At 45.2% G+C, this 24,589-nt stretch overlaps 1 protein-coding gene across 2 annotated transcripts in view; it reads left to right on the forward strand.

Moving 5' to 3' along the window:
• Positions 1–24,589, forward strand: part of CUNH1orf21 (chromosome unknown C1orf21 homolog) — a 189,959-nt gene that overhangs the window by 156,927 nt on the left and 8,443 nt on the right. For both annotated transcript variants that reach the window (XR_006680817.1, XM_004706677.2), the window contains one exon: positions 4,865–4,925. Coding sequence is in view for 1 of the 2 variants with exons in the window: in XM_004706677.2 (XP_004706734.1) it covers positions 4,865–4,925 (61 nt within the window). In the remaining variant the exon portion in view is untranslated. The remainder of the gene's footprint in view (positions 1–4,864; positions 4,926–24,589) is intronic.

Consider the following 24,589-nt stretch of genomic DNA (forward strand, 5'->3'; position numbering starts at 1 on the left):
CTCACGTGTCTGGATGGCTGCTAACCAACACTGTGTTTTCCTGTCGTGGTGCGATCCCACGCACCAGCCCACTGGCACCAAGTCAGTTCCAACCAACAGCAATCATATGTAGGGTTTGCATGACTATGCATCTTTAAAGAAGCAGGTAGCCTCTTCTTTCTTCTGAGGAACAGTGGGTAGGCTTTAACCCCAGACCCTGCAGTCACCAGCCCAAAGATTACCCACCAGCTCCACAAACACATAGTACTTAATAATACACGAGGACTTGAAAAAACTCTTGGACAGAATCTAATGACCTTTTCATTCCACTTTTCCTCATTTTTTCACTGCCCTTGTAGAACCTAGTAGCATTCGAAGAACAGTAACACCATAGCCCAGCCTGCCAATTTGGGAAATGAAGGAATCAGACAGCCCTCCATAGGCCTGTGCCGACACCGGCACTCTCTCTGTGAGTCCTTGGGTCCTAATGAATGGAGCCAGAGAGTATTCTGCCGGTCAGTTAACAAATACGTACTACCCCCTCTTCTACTCGGTGCAACGTGTGTGTGCTCTGAATCATAAAAATTCTGATTCTTCTTGAAGTCCCTTGGAATGTCTTAAACCATCTGGAATCCAGAGCTATCCAGCAACCTCATCTCTAGACCAAGAAGGATTCCCTAACGGTGTGTCTGAGTAGTCACGGTGGTGGACAGATAACGCAGGCTGGAAGCCTTCGGGCTCTGCCTGGTAGCCTGTTTATATGAACTCTAGACATGGCTCTAACCTGCCTGCGTGGTTTCCAACTGGTAGGAAAGCTGGACTCAAATCAAAAATAACCAACTCACTGCCATCAAGTCGATTCCCGCTCAGAGTGACCCTATAGGACAGGGTAGACCTGCCCCGTTTCCAAGACTGTATGTAACTCTTTACAGCCCCGTCTCCCTCCTGTGGGAGCTGGTGGTTTCAAACTGCTGACCTTGTGGTTAGCAGCCCCCTAGACCACCAAGCCTCCAAGAAAGCTGAAAGGGTCTAAAACGGTCACTGACTTTATGAGATGAGATAGGAAACGCTCAAAAGAACAACAAAATCTCCACTAGAGTGCAAGGCCGTGGTGCTGAAAGAACCGGACACTCATATTCCCAGAGGCTCTGGGGGCATTGAGAATTACAGAATAGGGTTACAGTGTAAGTCCATAATGAGGGCTGCTAGTCCTTAAGCAAAAGTTAACTAATGCTGTGGCATTTCCTCTCTTGGATAGACAATGCCGTTTAGAAAGATTTGCATCGAAAGTGACCAAGTTTTGTTTGGTTTTTGGTTTTTCATGTTTTGGTGGACTCTGGGAATACTCAGCTATGGACATGGCTCTTCTGCCCAGGGCCATACAGAGAGGAAGCAGTTTACTGTAGTCTCATCACCACAGGTGACACCCTGCCTTCCAGACCTGCAGTGGGAGAGGGAGGGCCTGTTTCCCAAGCAGGACATTCACCTTAGTCACATAATCACATAAAGGAGGTCAACTTCCCAGGAAATTGGTGAAAGTGGTGCTTTTAACCTCTAACAGTCGGTAATGGGCATCAAGCACTTTCCTTGTTTTACTTCATAAAGTTCATGTCACCGTGCTCCCAGACTTTAAATCTTGGTTTTCCACCGAGGAGATGGCTCGGCTTGAAAGGCTTGGGGTCATGTTTGGCACAGTGGAAGGTCAGTGAGGAAGAGGAAGCCCCTCAGCCCTCCATGAGATGGATCGACACAGTGGCTGCAACCACAGGCTCCAACATACTCATTGTGAGGATGGTGCCGCCCTGGGCAGTTGCTGACTCTGTTATGGGAAAGTCACTAAGAGCCGGAATGGACTAACAGCAACAACAACATACTGTCCACTTAAAAGCCTTGGTGGTGCAATGGGTTAAGCACTGAGCCCCAAAGCAAAAGGTGGCTGTTCGAACCCACCAGCTGCAGGAGAAAGATGGGGTAGACTGCTTCTATAAGGACAGCTTGATAAAAAAAATCAAAATGAAATTCAACAATGTATAAAAAGTTATCCACTAAAAAAAGAGTTATAGACTACAACCAAGTGGGATTCACCTCAGTTATGCAAAGGTGTTTCAGCATTCACAAATTAGTGAAATTCATCATATCAATAGCTAAAAAAGAAAAATCCTATGACAATACCAGTAGATGGAGGGAAAGTGTTTGGTAAAATCCAACACTGATTCATAATAACAACTCCAGTAAATTAGGAATGAAGGGAATTCTCTCAACTTGATTAAGAAAACCTATACATCTCCACAGCTACCATCATACTCAATTATGAGAATCTGGGTGCTGCCTCACTAAGATAGAGAAGAAGACAAAAGAGTTCCTTCTCTCCTCTCCTGTTCACATTTTATTAGAAAATTTAGCTAATATAATAAGGCAAAAGGAAACAAAGTATACATATTGGGTGGGGGGGGATAAAAGGCTTGGTTTGCAGAAGGCATCATGAGCTGAGTAGAAATTTCCAGGCTTGCTGGAATCACATTAAATGATTCTACAATAAGAAAATCCCAGACTTGATGGAATCCCAATACATGATTCATTGATTCCAGCAAGGTTGTAGAATGCACAAAGTTAATATGCAAAAGTTAATCGCTTCCTATATATAACCAATGAAAGATTAGAATTTGAACTAAACAGTTTATTAGCATATGCATTAGTATAAAAATGAAATGTTAAAGTATACATCTAACTAAATATATGTAAGATTTCTATGAGGAAAAAGATAAAACCAATAAAAGAAACAAAATTAAAAAAAAGGACAGCTTGATAGCTGTGTTAGTCTGGGTTGACTAGAGAAACAAATTCATAGACATTCATATACGTGTAATACAGAGCTTGATATCAAAGAATAATTTTATAAATAAAACATCCCAGCCCGGTCCAGATCAAGTCCATAAGTCCGATATTAGCCCATATGTCCAATACCAGTCTGTAAATTGCTCTTCAGACTCAGGCAACACATGCAATGATGCTGAATGCAGGAAGATCACAGGCCAGTGGGTGGAAAGTCTTATGGATCCAGTGGCGGTGGAAGCATCTCAGCGCTGGTATGGGTCTCCACGTGGCTCCTTCAGCTCTGGGTCTCTGGCTGCATCAGTATAGCTCCAAGTGGCTTGTCAACAGGAATGTCTTGCAGGGAGTGAGTGACGGTCTGGCCTGCAGTGAGCTATTTATCTCTGTTGCACCTTCAAATGAGGTCATCAAGTTGTGACTTGATTGACAGGCTAAACTCCAGTCATCTCAATAGTCACTCATAACAATCTCAAGTTGACACCAGATTATGTAACTACCACAATAGCACTGGAAACTCTGTGGGCCTGGTCTAACCTGTTCTGTAGGGTCACGAGGACCTGGGAGCAGTGAGTTGGTGGGTTTATTCCACTCTCTGTGACCTCTGAAGAGTAACGTGTGATGGTAAGAGCTTCCTACCACTCGGAGGTGATCTCAAAGCCCACTCTCCACCCACTGCCCCAGTCAGGACAAGCCCTGGGAGCTAACAGTAATAATGAACCTCGTGTAATACATCTTTTAGTGCATCCTTTTCTCCTTGGAAACCTGCATTTCTTTTCTAGGAAGAAACTACTATTATGAAGACTTTATTTACCATAGAGACACTTTCTTCCATCTTTTTATTCTTCTCTGCTCTTCTTGCCTTCTCAGGTATATTTGTCCCTGGTCAGCCACCTCACTCAGGTTGTTGTCAAATGGAAACCCATTGTTTCTAAGCCAAAAAGCTCACTGCCGTGGACCAGCAGTAACTCATATAGACTGTCCAGGATAGAGTAGAACTACTCCGTTGGAGATGGGAGGTTATAAATCTTCCCCAAAGCAGATGGTCTCGTACTTCTCCCAAGGAATGGTTGATGGGTCCCAAGTCCTGACCTTGGGGTTAGCAGCCTAACACTACACGCGCCCCCCCACCTACCCACCCCATGCCACCTGGGCTCCTTTGTTTTCATGAGTCTTGTCAAGTTTATTTAACCCATAGCAACCCCATATGACAGAGCTGAACTGTCCCACAGAGTTTCAGAGCCGATACTCTTTACAGAGGTAGATCGCCAGGGCTTCCTTGTGACCCTGTGTCCAACAGAACACAGCTCCCGCCTCCCAATTGTTCTTAGAACATTTGAACGCCAGCAATGCAGCTGCTGTGTCAAGCCATTGTGTGGAAGGTCTTCCTCTTTTTCACTGCCCCGCGAGTGGCAGGGGACAGCAAACTGACAGGGCAGTGCTACTGAGACAGGCGTCCCCAGCCACTCTCACGGATCAGTGGCACGTCAGTCGCCAAGAGGCGTTGTTCCTGTAGCCAGTGCAGAAAGTGCTCCGCGGCTACGGCCAGTCATCGGTCTGTTCTCAGCTCATTCCCCCTGGCTTCCACTGCCAGCCGAATGGCATACTGATGCTGACAACTTTGCAAAATATACATTTCCTTGTAATCACCAAGATATGCTTTCAGTTATGGCGTCATATGGGGTTGAAATGTGTCATGTGCTGCTTGCCTGCTCGTTTTCCTAAAATCACAAATGTGTGTCTGAAGAAAAAAAACTATATATATGTATATATATATATAGGCGCACACCTCTCAGTAAGGTTACTATAAATAACATCTCTATATTGAATGAAAATTGTATTCCCTACATCACAGGCACTGATAGACTGTCATGAAACACATTTGTAGGAGCATTGCCATGACGTTGATCCCTAATAGAACTTCAGTGTATTTCTGTGGGAAACTTGCAGTAAATAAACCTCTGTCCCGACGTCCCAGGACTCTGCATCTTTTATTTGATGGAATAAGGTTTTAAAATGCACTAAAATACCCACCTACTGCCTCTTTGTTTTTCAGCATGCACATCTCTGAAAGCCAACAAGAATTCTTCAGGATGCTGGATGAAAAAATTGAAAAGGTAAGAAGTAAAATCCATTGAAATTTAACAATGTGTTAAATTGCCAGGAGCCCAGTAATACAGTGGGTAGAGCTTAGTTGGCTGGCAAACCACAGGTGCTCAAACCCACCAGGAGCTGATCTTTGGGAGAAAGGTGGGGCTGTCTGCTCCCCTGAAGATGCACACACTGAAGACTGCTAGAGAGCAGTTCTGGTCTGCCCTACAGGCTTGCTCCGAATTGCAACTGAGGTTTGCCAGGGGGGTTGGTTGGGTTTTTGTGTCTCAAGAGAATTAGACTAGTTGCTTCATGAACTAGGGCAACCTATTCTTGTGTCTTTGTTATAAAGCTGTCTTTATAAGGGGAAGGGTTGGAGTTAAAACAAAAGTGGTCATCTCCTCCCCCATCCCTTCCGGAAACAAGCACACGCATACACACACAAAATTGTCTCTGAGAATGGTGAATGTGGACTAGAGCCTCTCAGAGTGCTGGTCTACCCCATCCATTAAGGTCAGCAGTGAGAACCCACCAGCTGCTCTTTGGGAGAAAGATGAGGCAGTCGGCTTCCACCCGTAAAGATCCACAGCGTAGGGAACCCGGTGGGGCAGGCCTACGCTGGCCTGCAGGGTCCACTAGGAGTCGGAATGGAATTGATGGCAGTAGGTTTGGTGGGGGACTCTCTGTAAATGCAAGTGGCCATGAGTCAGAATGGCCTCAATAGCAATTGGCATCAGTAATTTGGGGGCAGGAGATGGCAGGGCCTTTCTTTAGAAGCACTGCTGGGGGGTTGGTTCAAATAGCTAACCGTAAGATGAGTATTCCAGCAGAAAGCCAGGACTCTATGAAGACAGATAAGTTCTAATAAGCAGCCTTTGCCCAGACACCGGACATTTCTGTTGTCAGATTATGCTGACCTCCAGGACTGCCAAAAAGACCAAAAACTACTCACTGCCCCTGAGTCAATGCCAACTCATAGTGACCCTGTCGAGCAGGGTAGGACTGCCGTTGTGAGTTTCTGAGACTGTTAGTCTTTATGAATATGAAAAGTCCCATCGTTCTCCCACCAGGGCAGCTGGTGGTTTCAAACTGCTGACCTTGCAGTTAGTAGCCCAACACATAACCACTACAGCACCAGGGCTCCCATGAGTGCCAGGAAGCCCTGATCAATGCAGAATGTATCTTATCTAGTGCCTACCGCCTACACGCCTGACACTGCTCCGAGTTCTTCACAAACGTCTGATGCATATTTCATTTAAGAGCTACCTCAAGGTCATGGCCATGAGACAGGTATTATCTCATTTCACACATAAGGCTCGAATGCTTGACTGAGTTACCTAGGTTTTCACCCTGTTGGAATTGTGGCCCAGGTCTGTCTGACTCCAAAGCAGAATCGCCCTGCTGCCTATTTCATAGTGTGTGGGTTTACAACTGTTCAATTCTGTGTGGAAACCAAGCCCATAGAGTGGATCTCAGTGGTGCCACAAGGTCACCTGCTGAGGCATGGAAGGTGATGATAATTACAGACTTTGTGCTTGGTCAAGTAGAGGGCCATCGAAAACGAAGGCTCTGGACACACAGGCTACAATAATGGGCTCAAGCCCAGGAACCACCTGAGGGTGGTGCAGGACAGGATGGCATTGCACTCCGTAGTGCACAGGGTCACTATGGCCGAAACCAACTCAATGACACTTAATGACAACGACAACAAATGTATGGAATTTAAACTCATGCCTGTGGAGGGGCAGATTTTAAATGTTACTTGTCAATCTGGTGTTAGCATTTATGAACATGATCCCAAAGAGGAATGAAATCCTAAATTTAGAACTTAACACAATTATGGTTACAATATCACTGCTCAGTTTTGCCTTTGAAGTACTTTCTGTTTTAATATCTATGTCTTTTATATTGTTTGTGGCTTTCATCTGAGCAGCCACGGTTGCTAAGTTTTGATGAAGGAGGTCTTCAACAATTCATCTGTATTTCAGTAATGCCATTTTAGCCTGAGATGTCCCCTGAAAATGATCATGCGACCAGAAAATATCTTCAGTGTGAAAAATAAACATGGACAATGGGTTAAGATGGGAGTGTGATGTATAGTAGTGTTACTGGTACTTAGATAATGATTTACAAGTGTAATGATTCAATGATTTCTAGGGAACTCCCGCCGTCTTCTTGGTAGACTGTGTTTAACTCTTTGGTTTTAACGTTTCATCTAGAAACATCCGCCACATTTCAGTGTTTTTAAAGCTGTCCAACTTGCCAGTAACATTTTATTTAAGTAATGACAAGTATTACATTTTTACATATTCACTCATTTTTATTTATTATTTATCCAGTTCCACCCTATGAGGAAGATCTTTTCTTTCTATTTTGACAGTAACCAATGTGCAGAGCAACTAGTCTGTAGAATTTGAAACCTGAATTTTAAGTTATCTCTTTGAGCAGTATTTAAGTACCCTGACAAGACATGAAGGGATTTAATAGCTTGTAAAAGACTTGTAACAGTGATGCCTTGGCATCCAAGGTCCTGTACCTTCAGGAGAGAGAATCAAGGTCAACATCAGCCCAAGGCTGATTCCTATGAGGTGAAGGTCAAACATGCTTCCTCTCTCCGAGCTTTTTACCAAGTTTTACACCAGCCCTCCTGGCTCTAGCTCTTTCTACCGGTTATCTGTGTTTGATCATTTTTTGCAGTGACCACACAAGACTCATGGATATTGCTCCCACAGCATTTAGGGTTTATTAGAGAAGTAACAGGTTACAAGTCAGGACTGAGAATGTTCAGGATACAATTCTTCAATGAGGAAAACTGCCTCAGCCATACCTGCTGGCAGGACTCTCTCTTGGGCCTTCAGCCCCTGGGCTTGGCCCTCATCCTACTTGGGCAAGTGCTAAAAAGAGCTTTAGTTCAACAGATTGTGACTGCAGCCACCCTACTCTACCGGTGAGCCTCGGCCAAAGGCATGCAGCATCTCTCTGGGGGGTTAGCAGACCCACTGGAACCATCTCGCTCTGTTGGTCAGAAAGCCCACCGTGCAGTGTCACAATAGTCCCCCAATTCTGCTGCCATTGTGCCATCTCTTGTGTTAAGTGCTCTCTCTATCTCCTAGTCCTAGGAGGTGCTCAGTGCAGGGACCCCAGTTACAAAGAATGCGCTCCACTCCTGGCTATTCTTGGTAGTCGTGAGGTCCCCCTTTTTGCCTCTGAGATAGCTAATTATAAGCCTAGTGAGATGGCAAATATGACCAATTCCCTTGTTAAGCAGCTATACACCTTATTTGCATGATTCCCCCCACAGATTGTTATGTGCCTTCTTGCATTATTTAGCCAGCTGCCCAATCCCCTTGGTGTGCCACAGCACTTCGTTTGCATACTCTGACATAATCATTTGGTGAGCATTACATGACCATGGCAAGAAAAGCTATAAAAAAGCAATTGATCCACCACACTAGTGTGTTTCCATAGCTGAAATTGAAATTCTGTTGGTGCTGTTAGTTGCTGTACAATCAATACCGACTCATGGCAAAACCATGTGTGGAAAGTGGAACTGCCCCTTAGGACTTTCACATCTGTGACCTTTTGAAAGTAGATTGTCAGGTTTGTCCTGTGAAGGACTTCAGCTGGTTCAAACTGCCAACCTTCTGACTAGTGGTCAAACATGTAACTACTTTTCATCAAAATTGAAGTCTACTACCTCCTTCTGAAATCCTTTTTCATGTTTCTTGCTGATATCCTGGGTGCAGAGTATGGTTTGTTTAAGCACAGCAGCAGCGAGGTTTGAGGCGTGATCCCTTAGTGAATGGAACCTTTTCATAGGCAAGGGGGCATATGGACATTCACTACAAACAGTATCCCACTATTGACTTTATTTACAGTCAAAGAAGTGTTATCATGTAATGTCATCGACAGCAGATACCCTGGTGGGAATTTCTTATTACCTCTGAACCACACTTTTTTTATTGCCCTTTATTATTAAAGTTTATACTTCCAAATATTTTATAAATGCTAGCCTATATTTAATTTAAACCAAATCCATTGCCATCGAATTGATTCCAACCTATAGCAATCATATAGGACAGAATAAACTCGCTCCATAGATTTTTCTCAAGACTGTACATCTTTACACGAGCAGACAGCCTCATCTTTTTCCTGTGGAATGGCTAGAGGGTTTGAACTGCCAACCCTGCAGTTATCAGCCCACTGCTTAACTTGCTATACCACCAGGACTCCTTAATTTAAACACGAAGCTTTCAAAAATAAAAATAACACTTTTTAACATGTGTGTTGAGCATGTAATTCAATGTTAGCTATTTTTATAACTAATATTGAAAGTCAGATGCCTTTCCTTTTTTCCTGAGTTTTTACCATTGCTAAATGTTTCTTAATGTCTTTTGGTGGTACAAACAGTTGACAAACTCTGCTCACCTGAAGGTGGGAGATTCAGTTCCACCCAGGGGGTTCTGGGACGAAGGGCTTGGAGGTCTACTTCTACAAAAGCAGTCATTGACAACCCGACAAAGCACAGCTTTATTCCGACACATCCCACTCACCGTGAAGACGACTGGTAAATACAAGAATGCTTTCAAATCTCATTTTTTAAAATGGAATTAGGAGATAGTAGAATTTTTCCATGAACATTTGGAAGCCTCTTAGTTTTTTTTGGTCCAAGCTAGTCTGAGGACAATCATAAATGCAAGTATAATCTATTTAGGTTTGATAGGGTTGAGTTTAGCTTCTTCCTTTTTCATTTTTTTAATGGCAATTTTTAAGCTCATCTAGAACTGCATAATGAGAGACTGGACCTTGAGTTTTCGTATTTCATGTTGCTCAGAAATGTCTAGGAATTCATTTATTGCTTAAATTGCTAAGATGCTGTGTTAGTCTGGGTACTTAGGAGAAACAAATCCACAGCGACTCATGTATAAGAGAGAGTTTTATGTAAAGAAAATATGCATCACGAAAACATCCCAACCCAATGCTGCCCAAGCCCACAAGTCCAACATTAACCCATTAACCCAACACCAGTCCACAAAGTCCTCCACCTCACAAAACAGAGGCAATGATGCCAACTGCAGGAGGAAAGCTGAGTCAGTGAACGAATAAGCATCTCAGCACTGGCAAGGGGTCTCCACATGGCTGCTCCAGCACCCAGGGCTGCATCGGGATAGGTCCATGTGGCTTCTCCTTGGGGGTGTCTTGTAGGAAGTCAATCTTGCAAGCTGAAGCAGGGAGCTGCTAAGGCAGCTGCACCCTGGTGCGACCATTACAAAGCAAGAGACCCGAGAACTGGAAAGGCGAGGCTCACCACCCATTTATCCCTCTGCCTTTCAATTACCCCCACATGTGATTATCGGTCAGGCTGGCACAATTAACTAACTCAAATGCTAAATTGACTAAACCTATTATGGAGATTTCAACCTACCCTTCCTCAGCTCAGGAGCCCTGGGGGCTTAGCATATCATGCTTTGAACTGCTAACCACAGGTCAAATGTTCAAAACCACCAGCCATTCCACAGGAGGAAGATGAGTCTTTCTACTTCCGTGAAGAGGGACGTGTCAGAAAGTCAGGAGGGCAGTTTTACCCTGTCCTTCAGGCTCTCTGTAATCGGAATAGGCTCCAAGACGGTGAGTGTGAGTTCCATTTTGTTTGCCTTTGTTTTCCTTGCCTCGGACTTTTTTTAATTGAATGACTTGAGAGACAAGCCCACTACCCTCAAGTAGTTCTGACTCATCGTGACCAGAGGAGGACTGCTCCTTAGCGTTTCCAAGACTGTATATCTGTAAGGGAGCAGACTGCCCGTCTCGTATGGGGTGGCTGGGAGGTTTGAACCGCTGACCTTGCGGTTAGCAGCCCAACACCTACACGAGTGTTCCACCAGGGCTCCTTAATAAGAATAACTGTAATAATAGAGCAAGAATAACAGTCATAATAGAGCATGGATCGGTTAACTCTCCTCTCTAGATACTAAAAGAAATGTCTCTTCTTTCTCCTTTAAAACACTTGTAAAAGTGCCATTATTGTGAAGAAACTAGGACCATTGGATGGTGTCACGTTTATAGTAAAGCTTAATTTGGAGTACTCTCACTCAGAGATGGTTGGGGAGAAGGGCTGCAGTCCCACTTTGCATGAGCTAGGCGAGCAGTTGGCTAAGAAATTGATGGTGACAGAGAAAAGCAAGTAGCAGAAGTGAAATTAAAAGAAATCTTTCCAGCATCTAGTGAGTACCAGGCATTCTGTAGGTGGCTTGGGACACAGAAGTGAACAGGAACCAGCCCCTGCCGTGACGAGCTCTGTGGTAAACATGGATGCCGTCACACCCGTAATTATTCTACAAGTTGAAGTGTCCTGCATCCATCACAGCTCTCCGCCCCCGCCCCCTGCCCCCCTCCCCACCACACACACATGTTCGCGTACCTTTGGCACTACAGGTCAGTTTTGTTCTGTACTGAACACAAGTTTTGCCTTCTAGGTTGGTCTAGTGGGTCAAGCTTAAGATTAGCCAACTGGCCATTGAGACTGCTCCTTGGTCACGTGGTACCATCTCAGTGTGTTAGTGTCTGTGGCCAGGACACTGTGTGCTCATCTGGGGGTGGCCAGGGGAGCAGTGCGGCCAGCAGAGTGGCCAGTTTCAAGGAGCTTTATCAGTTCATCTTGGTTCACTTTGGCGTTTACCCTTGGAGAACACACATTGGGGGGGAGCTGCTTCATTTATTTTTACTTCTTTTCTCATGTCACTTTGATTCATTTTGTTTGGAACTCGATAACTAACCATTTTCCCTTTAATAGCTGCTGTCGTCGTCGTTCTGCATGACAGTTCTCGGGCAGCTGAAACCTCATGTGACATTGGCCTAATTCTGCAGCTTTAAGAAAATGACAGTTTGCTGAAGGACAAGATATCAGCTGTAATAAAACTCCCCCTGTATCTAGAGAAGGAAGTTAGAGTAGAACAAGATTATTAAAGATTGGTTCCATAGAGGGATTTTTAAATGAAGTACAAAATGCAGGTCACATTAGATTGTAAGATATGATTTCTACTCTAGCTTGGGTTTACTTCTAAGTATTCTAAGTAACCGGTGGGGGGGGGGGACTCCCCGTCCCCCTAACTTCAATAATGGTATATCCCAAGGCTTGATGAGGCTATAAGAACTGCTGATGACCAAGGAGTCTTTTTCCTTTAAAAAGGGACCCCAAAAAACAAGGTCTAATTACAGTGCCATTCACGTCTGGTTCATTTTCTCTGATGAAAGGCTTCCGGACTGTTACGGGGTTGGTGACATCTCTTTGGAATCATATGAAAGCTATGAAAATGTTTTGCGGAGAGAATGCACATCATCACATACACAAAGGTCATAAATGTCCTCTCAGAGTTGTATAACTGCACGGCACCTGTGTGTGGACCCCAGGCAAAGAACCCATACATTTGCTTTGGATGCATTTCATTGATCTATGTCCCTCAGAGCAGGAGGGGGGGGGGGGCCCAAACTGCACCCATGAGCCTGGCAAGGGACCCCACCCACAGGATATCTTGGACTTGAAAGAGGATTAGAAACCTAAGTGCAGATGACGCCACAAAAACCCATCCTCCTTCCTGTCCCCTACCTTCTCCTTTGCAAAAATAGCTGCAAGTAGTTTGTCCCACTATAGAGATATTATGGTATGGTTTTGAGATTGTGGCTCTGTTGATTGGAATTATTCAGTGTGCCATTTGAAGACGTATCTGAGAAAGAGCAGTGTGTGAATTTACCTCAACCAATAGTAAAAGATGTGTGTTGACCTGTAGACTTCTACATCTATTAGAAAAGGCTTGGGTTCCTGAAATAGTTTGATTCCTTTCCAGAGTTAATTCCCAGAATTACTCTAGCTGGCGAGAAAGAAACGGTCATGATGAGTCTGCATTTATAAACAGCCCCCCTTCAAGGTTTCTTTTAATGTTACATGAGGTCAGTCTGACTCATGTTGTCAACCTGCATGTCAAAGATCCAGCGTTCTGCTTTTCATCTAGCAAAGAGAGTGGCTTGTGTGTAATTAGAAATGATGATCTTTGGGTCCACTTATGAACTATTCCACTGGTCGATGATTTCAGAACAGCTAAGGAACCAAGGACAGTGGTATTTTGGCAAACACCTGGTATGACAGGTGCTACTTTTTGGCGATGTTTAAAGGTCTTCTTGGGGCCTCCCAGTGATAAAAAACCTGGAACTGTGGCATCAACTTAAGAACAGAGCCTGGCCTGTCCATGCTCTGCCAAGGAAGCCGGAGAGTGCCCTTCCTGCCAGCTGCTGACTCCTTCGGGACAGCCCCTCTGTACAAGGAAGGGAGCCGCACACTGGCCTGTGGAATTGGGCAGTGGTCGGGGCTGTATCTGTCAGCTAAATCGTTCTTGCTCCACGGTCATTGCTGAAGGCCTTAGCGATCATTGCTGATCAGACTGCTCCTTCATGCCTCTCTACCTTCGCCTTTCCTCTTTCTGTTCTCTGTGTGCTGTTCCTCCCCCTTCAGCACAGAGAACTATAAGTACAAAGGGTAAGGTTGTGACTCAGTCCTGTTTTGTTTTTAACCCTGCTGCCGAGCGTCCTGCAGACGACTTCTTAATAATCCTTATGAGATGACTGGTGGAGGAACCACCTCCCGCTGGGTGACGTGCGTGCGCACACCCTGGGCTGTAAGGATTCGCTCATTCCCACCCACCTATGGGGAATAAGTTGTGCAACCATCAGAAATAAATCAGGCAGCCAGCCTGGAATCTGTGCAGCCCACTCCTCTCCACTCACCCTGCTCACTCCCGAGGGCCTTTCTTCCTGCGGCCTCGTCAGCACAGCCCTTTAGGGAGCATCAGGGGAGGAGCGTGAGGTGTGGAGCAACAGCACATGTGAATGCGAGTCAGAGCCAAGAGGGAGGTGTGGGACATGAACAGTGGCTGGGGCCCTTTTGCTGTGGGGTCAAGGATCAGGAGGGACCAGCCCTGGAGAAGTACACCAGGCTTCGTAAAGATGCAGGTCACCCCAAAAGAGGAAGATGCTCATTGAAACGGGCTGACACGCGGCTGCAACTGCGAGCTCCAGGCTGGCAGCAATGGTGCGGAGGTTGCCAGACCAAGCTGTGTCCCTGCCTAGGGTCACCTGAAGCCGAAACCGGCTTCTCAGCACTTAAGGACAACCACAAAGGAAATACTTGGGCAAGAGAAGGCAGCTGCAGGTACCCTGAGAGCAGGGAGCCAGTGGTAGGGGTGTGGCCCCATTCCTTTCACCTGCTCCCAGCCAGCTACTCCCCTGCTTCCTCTTCTCCAGCTGTCTCGTCTTCCCCAGGGCCCTACAGCACTCTGTGCTGGACACTCAGAGACCTGTTTTAGCCCAAGAAAAAGCCCTGGAGGACAGAGTGGTTGCTGGCTTCTATAACTACCAGATTTGTTTGTTTGTTTGAAAATATTCAAAAGGATTTGAAAGAAGCACAGTGGTACAGTAGGTTAAGCACTGCCCTGCTAACCAAGAAGTCAGCAGTTCAAACCCACAAGCCACTCCAAAGAAGAAAGATGAGTCAGTCTGCTTCAGTAAAGATTCATAGCCTCTGGAGCCCTATGGGGCAGGTCTACTCTGTGCCCCTGAGTCGCTAAGAGTCAAAGTCGACTCCACAGCGGTGGGTTAGAAAGGCTTGAGCTGTAAAGTGGCAACTCCCTAAGGCAGCGGTTCTCATCCTGTGGGTCGCAACCCCTTTGGGGGTCAAACGACCCTTTCACAGAGGTCGCCTGATTCGTAACAGTAGCAAAATTATAGTTATGAAGTAGCAACGAAAATAATTTTACGGTTGGAGGGTCACCAAAACACCAGGAAGTATATTAAAGGGTCGCAACATTAGGGAGGTTGAGAACCACTGCCCTAAGGGAAGAAATTGGGTCTTGAATGTTTCCACTTTTCCCTAAACTCACACAGGCAGGGCCTAGAATGGGACAGATGCTAGAAGAACTTTACACACACACACACACACACACACACACACACACTCGATATGTTTTAGCATTAGCCAATAATAACATTCTCGGAATTGGTAGACTATTAAATGAAGTGTTTCAATAAACTGAGGAAGTGCTCACTAATCTATGCCAGGAAATTTGGAAGACAGCTATTTGATCAGTTGACTGGAAGAGATCCATATTTATACCTATGTTAGTCTAGGTAGACTAGAGAAACAAATCCATGGACACTCATGTCTGTAAGAAAAAACTTTATATATAAGAGCAGTTGAATATTGAGACATCCCAACCAGTCCAGATCAAGTCCATAAGTCTGATATTAGCCCATATGTCAGATACCGATCTATAAAGTCCTCTTCAGAACTCACGAAACACATGCAAGGACACTGAATGCAGGAAGATCACAGGCCAGTGGGATGGATGTCTTATGGATCCAGTGGTGGTGTAAGCATCTCTCCTGACAGAGGTCTCCATGTGGCTTCTCTAGCTCCAGAGATCTGGCTCCATCAGCCTCTCTCCATGGGTCTTCTCCACAGGGATGTCTTACAGGAAGTGAGCAGAGAGAGAGAGTAGCTCCCACCTCCAAGGAGGAAATACAGGAGTTCCCAGAATCCTCAGGAGAAGGTCACACCCACACAGAGGCCTCATTGGCTGTATCCCAATTGACAGGCTAGACTCCACCCCTAAACTCTTGATCCTCAAATTGACACCAGATTATGTAACTACCACAATACCCATTCTAACCCAAAAGAATGCATAAACTATAGAGCAATATAATTAATATCACATGCAAGTCAAGTTTTTCTGAAGATCTTCCAGCACATTGACAGAGTATAGCAGTATATTGACTGGGAGCTGCCAGATTGAGCCAGATTCAAAAAAGGACCAAGTGATATCATTGGAACAATGGATATCATTGCTGATGCCAGATGGATTTTGGCTGAAAGGAAAGAATACCAGAAAGATGTTTACTTGTGTTTTATCAGCTATGAAAAGGCATTCGACTGTACCTTGCATAAACAATGGATCGCCTTGAGAAGAATGGAAATCCCAGAACCCTCCGTGGTACTCTTGTGGAATGTGTGCCTGGATGAAGCGGCAGTTGTGCAAACAGAACCAGGGCACACTGCATGGTTTAAAATCAGGAAAGGTGTGAATCAGGGTTGTGTCCTCTCACTACACTTACTTATTCTGTATACTGAGCAAATAATCAGAGAAGCTGGTTTATATGAAAAAGAATGTGTTGATCAGGACTGGAGAGAGACTTATTAGCAGCCTGTGCCAAGCAGATGACACAATTTTGCTTACTGAAAATTAAGGATGACTTAAAGCACTTGCTGCTGAAGATCAAGAATTGCACCCTTCAGTATGGATTATGACTCAATTTCAAGAAGACCAAAATCCTCACAACTGATCCAAAATCTTCACAGCATGATAAATGGCTAAAGACGGAAATTGTCAAGGATTTTTGTCTTGCTAGGATGCACAATCAGTGCTCATGGAAGCAGCGATCAAGAATTTAAAAGACTCGTTGCATTAGGTAAATCTGCTACACCAGACCTTTTTAGAGTACCAAAAAGAAAGGCTATTACTTTGAGAACTAAGGGTCCCTGACCCGATCCATGGTACTTTCAGTTGCCTCATATGCAGGGGAAATTTGGACATTGAAGAAAGAAAACACGGACAATGGATGCATTTGGTTTGTGGTGCTAGAGAAGATTATTGAAAGTACAGGAACTGCTAAAAGGACAAACTGATTGGTCTTGGAAGAAGTATGGCAAGGCAAGGATGGTGATACTTTGTCTTACATACTTCGGGAGAGACCAGTCCCTGGAGAAGGTCATCGTGTTTGGTAAAGTAAAGGGGCATCAAAGGAGAGGAAGGGCATGCAAGGAGCTGGATTGACACTGTGGCTGCAACTGTGTGCCCAGGCATATGAACATTATAAGGGTGTCACTGGGCCGGGCAGTGTCTCGTTCTGTGGTGCATAAGGTTGCCATGGTTGCAACCCACTCGATAGCACCTAACAACCACATTAACTGCTGTTCTTAGCCGATTAGCCAAAGTTGTGAAAACTATTCATTTAACCATAGGAGCCTGGTAGCCCTGTTGGGTAAGCATTGGGCAGTAACCACAAGGTCAGTGCTTCAAACACACTGGAAGAAAGGTGAAGCTATCTTACTTCCATAAAGATTTGCTGTGTCTGAAACCGTATACAGCAGCAGTTCTCAACATGTGGGTCACCTAAGACCATCAGAAAACACATGTTTCCTGATGGTCTTAGGAATGGAGACACCACTCCTCTATCCACCTCCAGACTGGTCTGCCCACGTGCAGATACGCCCATATATGAGTACCCAGCATGATGACATTATCACACCAACCCAATCACATACACCCTGTACAAATGCAGGTGTATGTGACAGGGTTGGCGCCATAATGTACTTATGCAGACCAGTCACACATGTGTAGAGAGCGGCCACTCTGTTAAAAAGCAATTATTGTGTTGGAAGCAGAGTATTGGAGGTAAAATGACATGAATTATAATTACTAGGTAAATGTTGTAGAAGATGGTCTTCGTTGTGCTCTTACAAAGACTGCCATGAGAATTTTTGATCTGATGAGAAAGAAGCTATCTCAACCTTTGCACTGACGTTGGCTTTTTACGCATACGGTCGCAAAATGTAGCAATGTAGTTTACAGTTGTTATATGAAGACTGTTACCCATGCTACACCATGCTTCAAGACAAAATTCATTTGTTTGTCATTAGAAATAAATATTTCACAATATATAATTACATATTGTTTTGTGATTAATCACTATGCTTTAATTATGTTCAACTTGTAACAATGAAAATACATCCTGCATATCAGATATTTACACTACGATTCATAACAGTAGCAAAATTACAGCAATGAAGTAGCAACGAAAATTAATGGTTGGGGGGGGTCACACAACATGAGGAACTGTGTTAAAGGGTCGCAGCATCAGGAAGGTGGAGAACCACTGCTATACAGGGTCATTGCGCGTTGGAGTCAACTCAATGGCAGTGGGTTTGATTTGGGGTTGATACTTTAAACAGGGCTCCGTAATCTATTGACTGAGATGTTATTTCTGATATTGTTGTATGTGCTGTCAAATCACTTCTGACTCAGAATGGCCTCATGGGGTTTTCTAGGGTGTGATCTTTCCTGGAGTAGATTGCCAGGCATGTTCCCACAGAGCCCTTTGGGTGAGTTTGAACCACCAGCCTAATAGTGGCCACAAATCCAGTCATTCTGCTCACCCTAGTGTGTTAGCCTGGGTAGACTAGAGAAACAAATCCATGGACACACATATGTGCATAAGAAAGAGATTTATATACAAGAGCAATTGAACATTAAGAAAACATCCAGCCTAGTCCAAATCAAGTCCATAAGTCCAATATTAGCCCCTATGTCTGATACCAATCTATAAAGTCCTCTTCAGACTCACAAAACACATGCAATTACACCAAATATAGAAGATCACAGGCCAGTTGGTAGAAAGTCTTTGGATCCAGTGGCATTGGAAACATCTCAGCGCTGGCAGGGGTTTCTGCATGGCTTCTCCAGCTTCAGAGATCTGGTTGAATCAGAGTAGGTCCATGTGGCTTCTCCAGCTTAGGGCACTAGTGGAGTTCCATGTGTCTTGTCAGCTGCAATGTCTCCCAGGGAGTGGCAGAGAGAGAAGTGTCTCCCGCCTCCAAGGAGGAAGTACCAGATTTCCCAGAATTCTCAGGAGAAGGCCATGCCAACACAGAGGCCTCATTGACTATGATCTGATTGACAAGCTAGACTCCACCCCTACACCCTTAATCCTCAAATTGACAAACGATTATATATCTACCACACCTAGATTCTCACTCTCCTCTGGGCCTCCCTCAGGTGTCATCCACCCAAAGGCCTCGAAGTAATCAGGCCAGCAGGAGCCTCGGGAACCATGATAAAGTCCCAGGATCCCTGCTCCTAAGCCTGTTCCCGGGTACAGTCTAGCACAGTAGTCCAGCCCCAGAAGAGGACTGGAGGCAAGAAGACATGTTCCCCTCAACCCTGGGAGGGCCAGCACACCCACCCTTCACTGCCGTCTCTGTCCTATGTGGCTCATCCACTGCTCTCTGCCTTCTGTGATCAGGGACCTTCCATCGATAGCAGCAGCCCTCTTGCTGGCCAAGTGCACTTGCTTACAGAAAGCAAAGATTTACAAAGGGGAAGGTGAGCAGTGTGTTCCAGGAACCTGTGCCAACACCCCCCTCTGTGAGGAGCAAGGAAAGAACCCGTTTTTAAAGCCCATAATTACTGCAATTGGAGCTCTTGGCGAGAGAAAAGGACCCGTGAACAGCGCTAATGTCTAAGTCCATTGATGATCATTGTCTTTGTTAGGCCAGGGCTAAGCATATTACAGCCAAGACTAAAACCAGGCCACCATCTGTTTTTATACAACTACTAACTCTCTCTTTTCTGGTCTACCAGCCCATGGACTAATGAGAGAGGCAAGCCCAGCATCATTGGCTTGTGACAGGGTAGGTAAGAAGGCCTCATGGGTGTGTGTGTGTGTGTGTGTGTTGGAGTCTTGCTGTTATTCAGCAAGAATGCTGAGCCTCATCTACCTCCTGTTGGCTATTCTTAAGGAAAAAAAAAACTGTAAAGAAAGGAGGTGTGCACTTAGTCTCCCCACACCTCCAGATATGCTCACCATAAATCCGAGAACATTAGCCAGGACTTCAAGAGAGAGTACGCTCAAAAGTTTGTCTGAAAGGTGCATCTGCCAGGAGACAAATGGATTGCATCCCCGATTTGCTGAAGCCATTTTTCTACAGGAAGTGGATCCCACAGGAGCTCCATGAAGCTTCTATCTACCAAGTGAGCTGTTGTCCCAGTTCCTGGGTTGGGGGGCAAGAGTGATAGTCTTTGAACCTTCACTCTTATACCTGAGAGTACACTAATTATGACTCTCTCAGATACATCAAATTGCCTGGAAATCCTCCACAAAGGATTCTAGAAAAATTTACAGTACATCCTTTTGTCGTTACAAAGAGTCAGCCACCATAGGGAACATTTTTATAGAATAGCATTAACCCATCATCATAGAATCCATTCCAGCTGATAGTGACTGTACAGTATCGAGTAGATTGCTGGGCTTTAACCATATGGAAGCAGATGCCGCGTCACTCTCCGCGGAACAGCCACTGGCTTCCAACCACGGACAAACAGCTCTCTGAGGATGGAAATGTTTGCTGCTTTTGGAGCTTTGGGGGAGCGAGCAGGACCCTCAAACCATGTTAGCTCAACGCTAACCAGCGCAGAAACCAGTGATGATTTGTTTTCCAAGCCATGGCTGAACAAAACTACAGCCAAGACTAAATCCATTCCTGTTTTATACAGTTAGTGGCTAGACATGGTTTTTACCTTTTCAAAGTGTTGGAGACAACAGAAGAAGAAGAATACGTTATAACACATTGTACATCTTTCTTTTACAAGTATGGACACGAAGCTGGTTGCTGTGAACACTGAAACTGGCTGCCATGGTATTGATGCCGACTCATAGTGACCTTGTAGAACTGCCTCTCTGCGTTTCTGAAATGGAAACTCTTTATGAAAGTATAAAGCCTCAACTCTCTCCCCATGGAGCAGCTGGTGGTTTCAAACCACTGACCTTGTGGTTAACAGTCAAGCACATAACCCCTAGGCCACCAAGATCCCTCTGAAGTGGAGTTGAAAGATGTTCCAATGTCTGACTTTATCAAAATGCTATGCCACTCCATCATCCTTAATATCAACCACCTCTCCTCCCCTCATCATTCTCCCTCACAACACCTGCCAAAAACTCACACACAGACTTTAAGACAGTGGCTCATAGTTGTGGATGCTGGCAAGTCCAAATCCACAGTTCAAAGGTCTGTCTGGAAGACTGATTTTCCTCACTCATAACTAACTGGACCGTTGACTCTCAGAACTGCAAAAGCTAGTGGATCAGGTCAAGCGAGAGACTGCCCACTCAAAGCCCAATAACTGGAGACCAGATGCTGGCCTACCAGATGCAGGATTCAGAGTCAGAGTGAAATTTGACAAAGTTGTCAGCTACAAAAACAAAAAACAAAATGAAGAAAATGTCCCTTAGTTGGCCAAGCAAAGCGACTGACATCACCAGAATCCTGGGCCCAGGGTGTCATGTTGGATTGAACTGGTCTCTGATGGGTGTTCATCGAAGGGTGACTCCGCACTCATCTTCCGTGCGTGCTGAATTGAAAAGGGTGCTTTGGTGGAGGGGGAGGCCTGGTTCAAAGAGATGGTGTCTTGCCCACATCCAGGCTTTGATGGAGATGTCTTTTTTGCCTTCTGACATCCGAAGGTTAGGTAGAGGACATGCTAATCACTTCGGTGCATTTAGGCGGGCCATGTCTCGTCTCAGCCAGTTCTGTGATCCTAGCCTTCTGCTTTTCTTAATTAAGCAGGAAGCTGGCAGCTTGCCTATTGAGGGAACAGCTTACAACGAAAGTTAGTTCTTGTTTTAACAGCAATATCAAAGATGGCGGAGAATTTATAGACCTTAACCCCATGGAATGGTATCGCTTAGAGTGTACCTTTAAATCCTAGAATGAATTTATGTATATTTTATGAGGAGCCAATCCTGCTTCCTTCTTTCCAGTTGTTCAAGTGCCGTTTATTAAAATTCTCCCATTAAATGAGTTTAGCACCCTTGTCAAAAATCAGTTGGCCATAGATCCATGGACTTACGTATGCACTCTCAGTTCTGTTCAATTGGTTTATATGTCTGTCATGTGACCAGTACTAAGCTGTATTGATTACTGTCGCTTGCAATCAGGAAGTGTGAGTCACCCGACTTTGTCTTTTTCATGGTGGCTTGGGCCTTTTAGGGCTCCTTGTCCATGTAGATAGGGGCTTTTCCATTTCTACGAAGAAGGCTGTTGGACTCTTGATAGGAACTACATTAAATCTATTGTTTGCTTTGGGTAGTTTCAACATCTTAGCCATAGTACGTTCTAATCCATGAGCACCGGATGTCCTTCCTTTTGATTGCATCTTCTTTGATTTCTTTAAGTAATGTTTTATAGTTTTCAGCTTGCAAGTCTTACAGTTTGCTGGTTAAATTTCTTGCTAGACATTCTGTTCGTGTTGATGCTGATGCAATTGAAATGGCTTCCGTAATTTCCTTTTGTTTTGCCCATGCTGCTTTCATGCTTAAAACAACAGAGTTGCGTGAGTGTAAAGAGACCACGTGACCCACAGCCTCCACTATTACTGCCTGACCCGACAGAGAAAAGTTTGCTGCTGCTTGGACCAGGCCTTGCCTCTTTGTGGGGAAGCAGAACCCTTCCATGCCATCCATGTGCCACCACTGGATACCGCCTGATATGTATCGGCCATCCGGCTCCTAGGAGATCCTCCTTGGGGTCGGTAGACTGGAGATTCGAGTATAATAACCACTTTGTGGGGAGTTTAAAGCTGTTTTGGTAATATTTAGTCTCTCTTGGGAATTAAAAGTCCAATAGACGGTGCTCCTGTCACCGCTGTATTATCCCGGTGATCATTCCTATATATAGTCAAAGACACAGTCAGGGGCTGTCGCACCCCCACTTGGCATGACAAACGAGACCTTTCTCCAACTGAAATAAGAGCGTGCGTGGCTAATTACAGTAAAGCTCATTAGAGTCAGGGACGGCCATTAATGCCTCAATTGATTTTTTTTCTTACAAAGTAAGCTAGGGAGAGGAGACTTTAGCTCTGCAGCTAATTATTTTTGCTTTGTGTCAGCATTCCCTCAAAGCTGTTGTTACAGATTGTTGCTGGGCTGTAAACAAAAATGCCACAGAGAAGCACACACACATGGACTCTGGCATGGCCGGCCCTACAGCCCTGCTGGAGGACCCTGGAGCCCACCATCGCCTGGGGATGTGGCTCATTCTGCTTCTCACCCTTCTCTGGCCCCCTCGTCATCCGTTGCTCTGGGGTCTAACCAGCCCTTCTCAGATGCTCACGCTGTGGGATGAGGTTCTTCCCGGTTCAGGGAGAGAGCATAAGATGGTTGCTTCTCTCAAAGAAACTTCGATTTGCCTCCGGTGGTGATCCATGAGGGAAAGGGTTGGGAGGAAGGGTCTCGTGTGGAAGAGGAGGCAGAGGTGGTCCATTACATTCCTGCAGGAAACTATTTTCGTGGCGATGGAGCTTCAGGAATCAGTATGCTCTTTGTCACTCAGAGAGCATACACCTCCCACAGCTCAAGATAGAAGACTGTGAATCAGTGAATCCAGGAACCGAGAGTCAGCAAGCTCCCACACAGGATGGGAGAACAGGCAGTGATGGCATGCCAGGCCAGCAGACAAGCAGTGGAGTCATTGTTAGTTGCTCTAGACTCCTGGGGACCTTGCTTGGACAGAATGAAATGCTATGTGCACACCTAAGCCCTCTTTGTGACCATCAGTCTGATGCTTGACTCTGCTGTTGTATTGAGCCATGTCCTTGACCAGTTCTCTCGTTTTCACTGACCCTCTACTGAACACGATGACCTTTCCTAGCAGCTGGTCTTTCCTGATGACATGCCCAAAGCAAGCCACTTGGACTCTCTTCACGCTTGCTTCCTAGAGGCATTTTGGCTTAGATTCTTCAAAGACTGAGGTGTTTGTTCTTCCAAACGCCCTCAGCATAGTCAACATTCTTCTCTGCCAATCACCTGTCATTGTGTCATAGTGTTTTTACCTGCTTGTTGCTGGGATACTTGTTGCTATGATGCTGGAAATGATACCACCAGTATTTCAAATAGAGGGTTCAAACGCACTGCCAGCCTAATACAGATGAGGAAGAAAGGTTTGGCATTCTACCTCTACAAATTAGCCAATGAAAACGGACGAGAGAGATCAGAGATCCAAAATAATGCATAGGGCAGCCCCTCACACAGTATCCCAGTATCATCCAGAGAGATCAAGGGGAGGGGGTCAGTTCTTCAGTCCTTCATCCCAGTCCTCCATCCAGGTGGTCAATAAACAAGAGCCTGCTTTCCAAATTATTGTCACAGCTCACATGTCCAGACAGAAATAAGCTTCATTAACGCAAATTTCTGTAACGAGGCTTCCTTATAAAATGTCATGTTTATTTACTGCAAACATGAGAGTCTTGGCTGAACTGTTCCCTTACCTGAGCTCATAACAGCCCCTGTGAGCATCTCTAACTGAGAACTCTGTGGTGACAACAAAGTGCTGCCTTCTGATGCAGAGATAGACACGATGGAAGGAGAACCAGGCATCGTTCCATATGTGATTCACGTCGGAACCACTTAGAACAATCACGGTCAACAATGGCCTGGAGCTCTAGCATCCTCGTCTGTTCCCTCTTGCTGCGGTCCTCCTGTTCCTGTCCTGGGTTCTAGGCTGTTTTTGTCACCAGGCCTGTGACCCAGTCTCTGCTTATACTTTCATTCAAATTGTGTTCTTTTTCAATCATACTGTTTTTAAGATCCTCTTCTTTAAGCATGATGTGCCAAATGCACACCGCTTGCCTTTTCTACGAAAATGTCAGGACACATCTCCTATAACAAACTGAACTAGTCGCCATCCTTCCTCCCTCCGCAAGCGCTGCCCCCCACCACCACCACCTAACACAGGGGTATCTGATTGTTAAGATGTGGCCACACCAGGATGACACTTGGTGTCAAAAAGACAAAGATAAGCAAAAGACAGTTCCTG

The sequence above is a fragment of the Echinops telfairi genome, unplaced genomic scaffold, assembly GCF_000313985.2.
Source record: "Echinops telfairi isolate 266 unplaced genomic scaffold, ASM31398v2 ScPeMD7_7424;HRSCAF=8462, whole genome shotgun sequence".
NCBI lineage: Eukaryota > Metazoa > Chordata > Mammalia > Afrosoricida > Tenrecidae > Echinops > Echinops telfairi.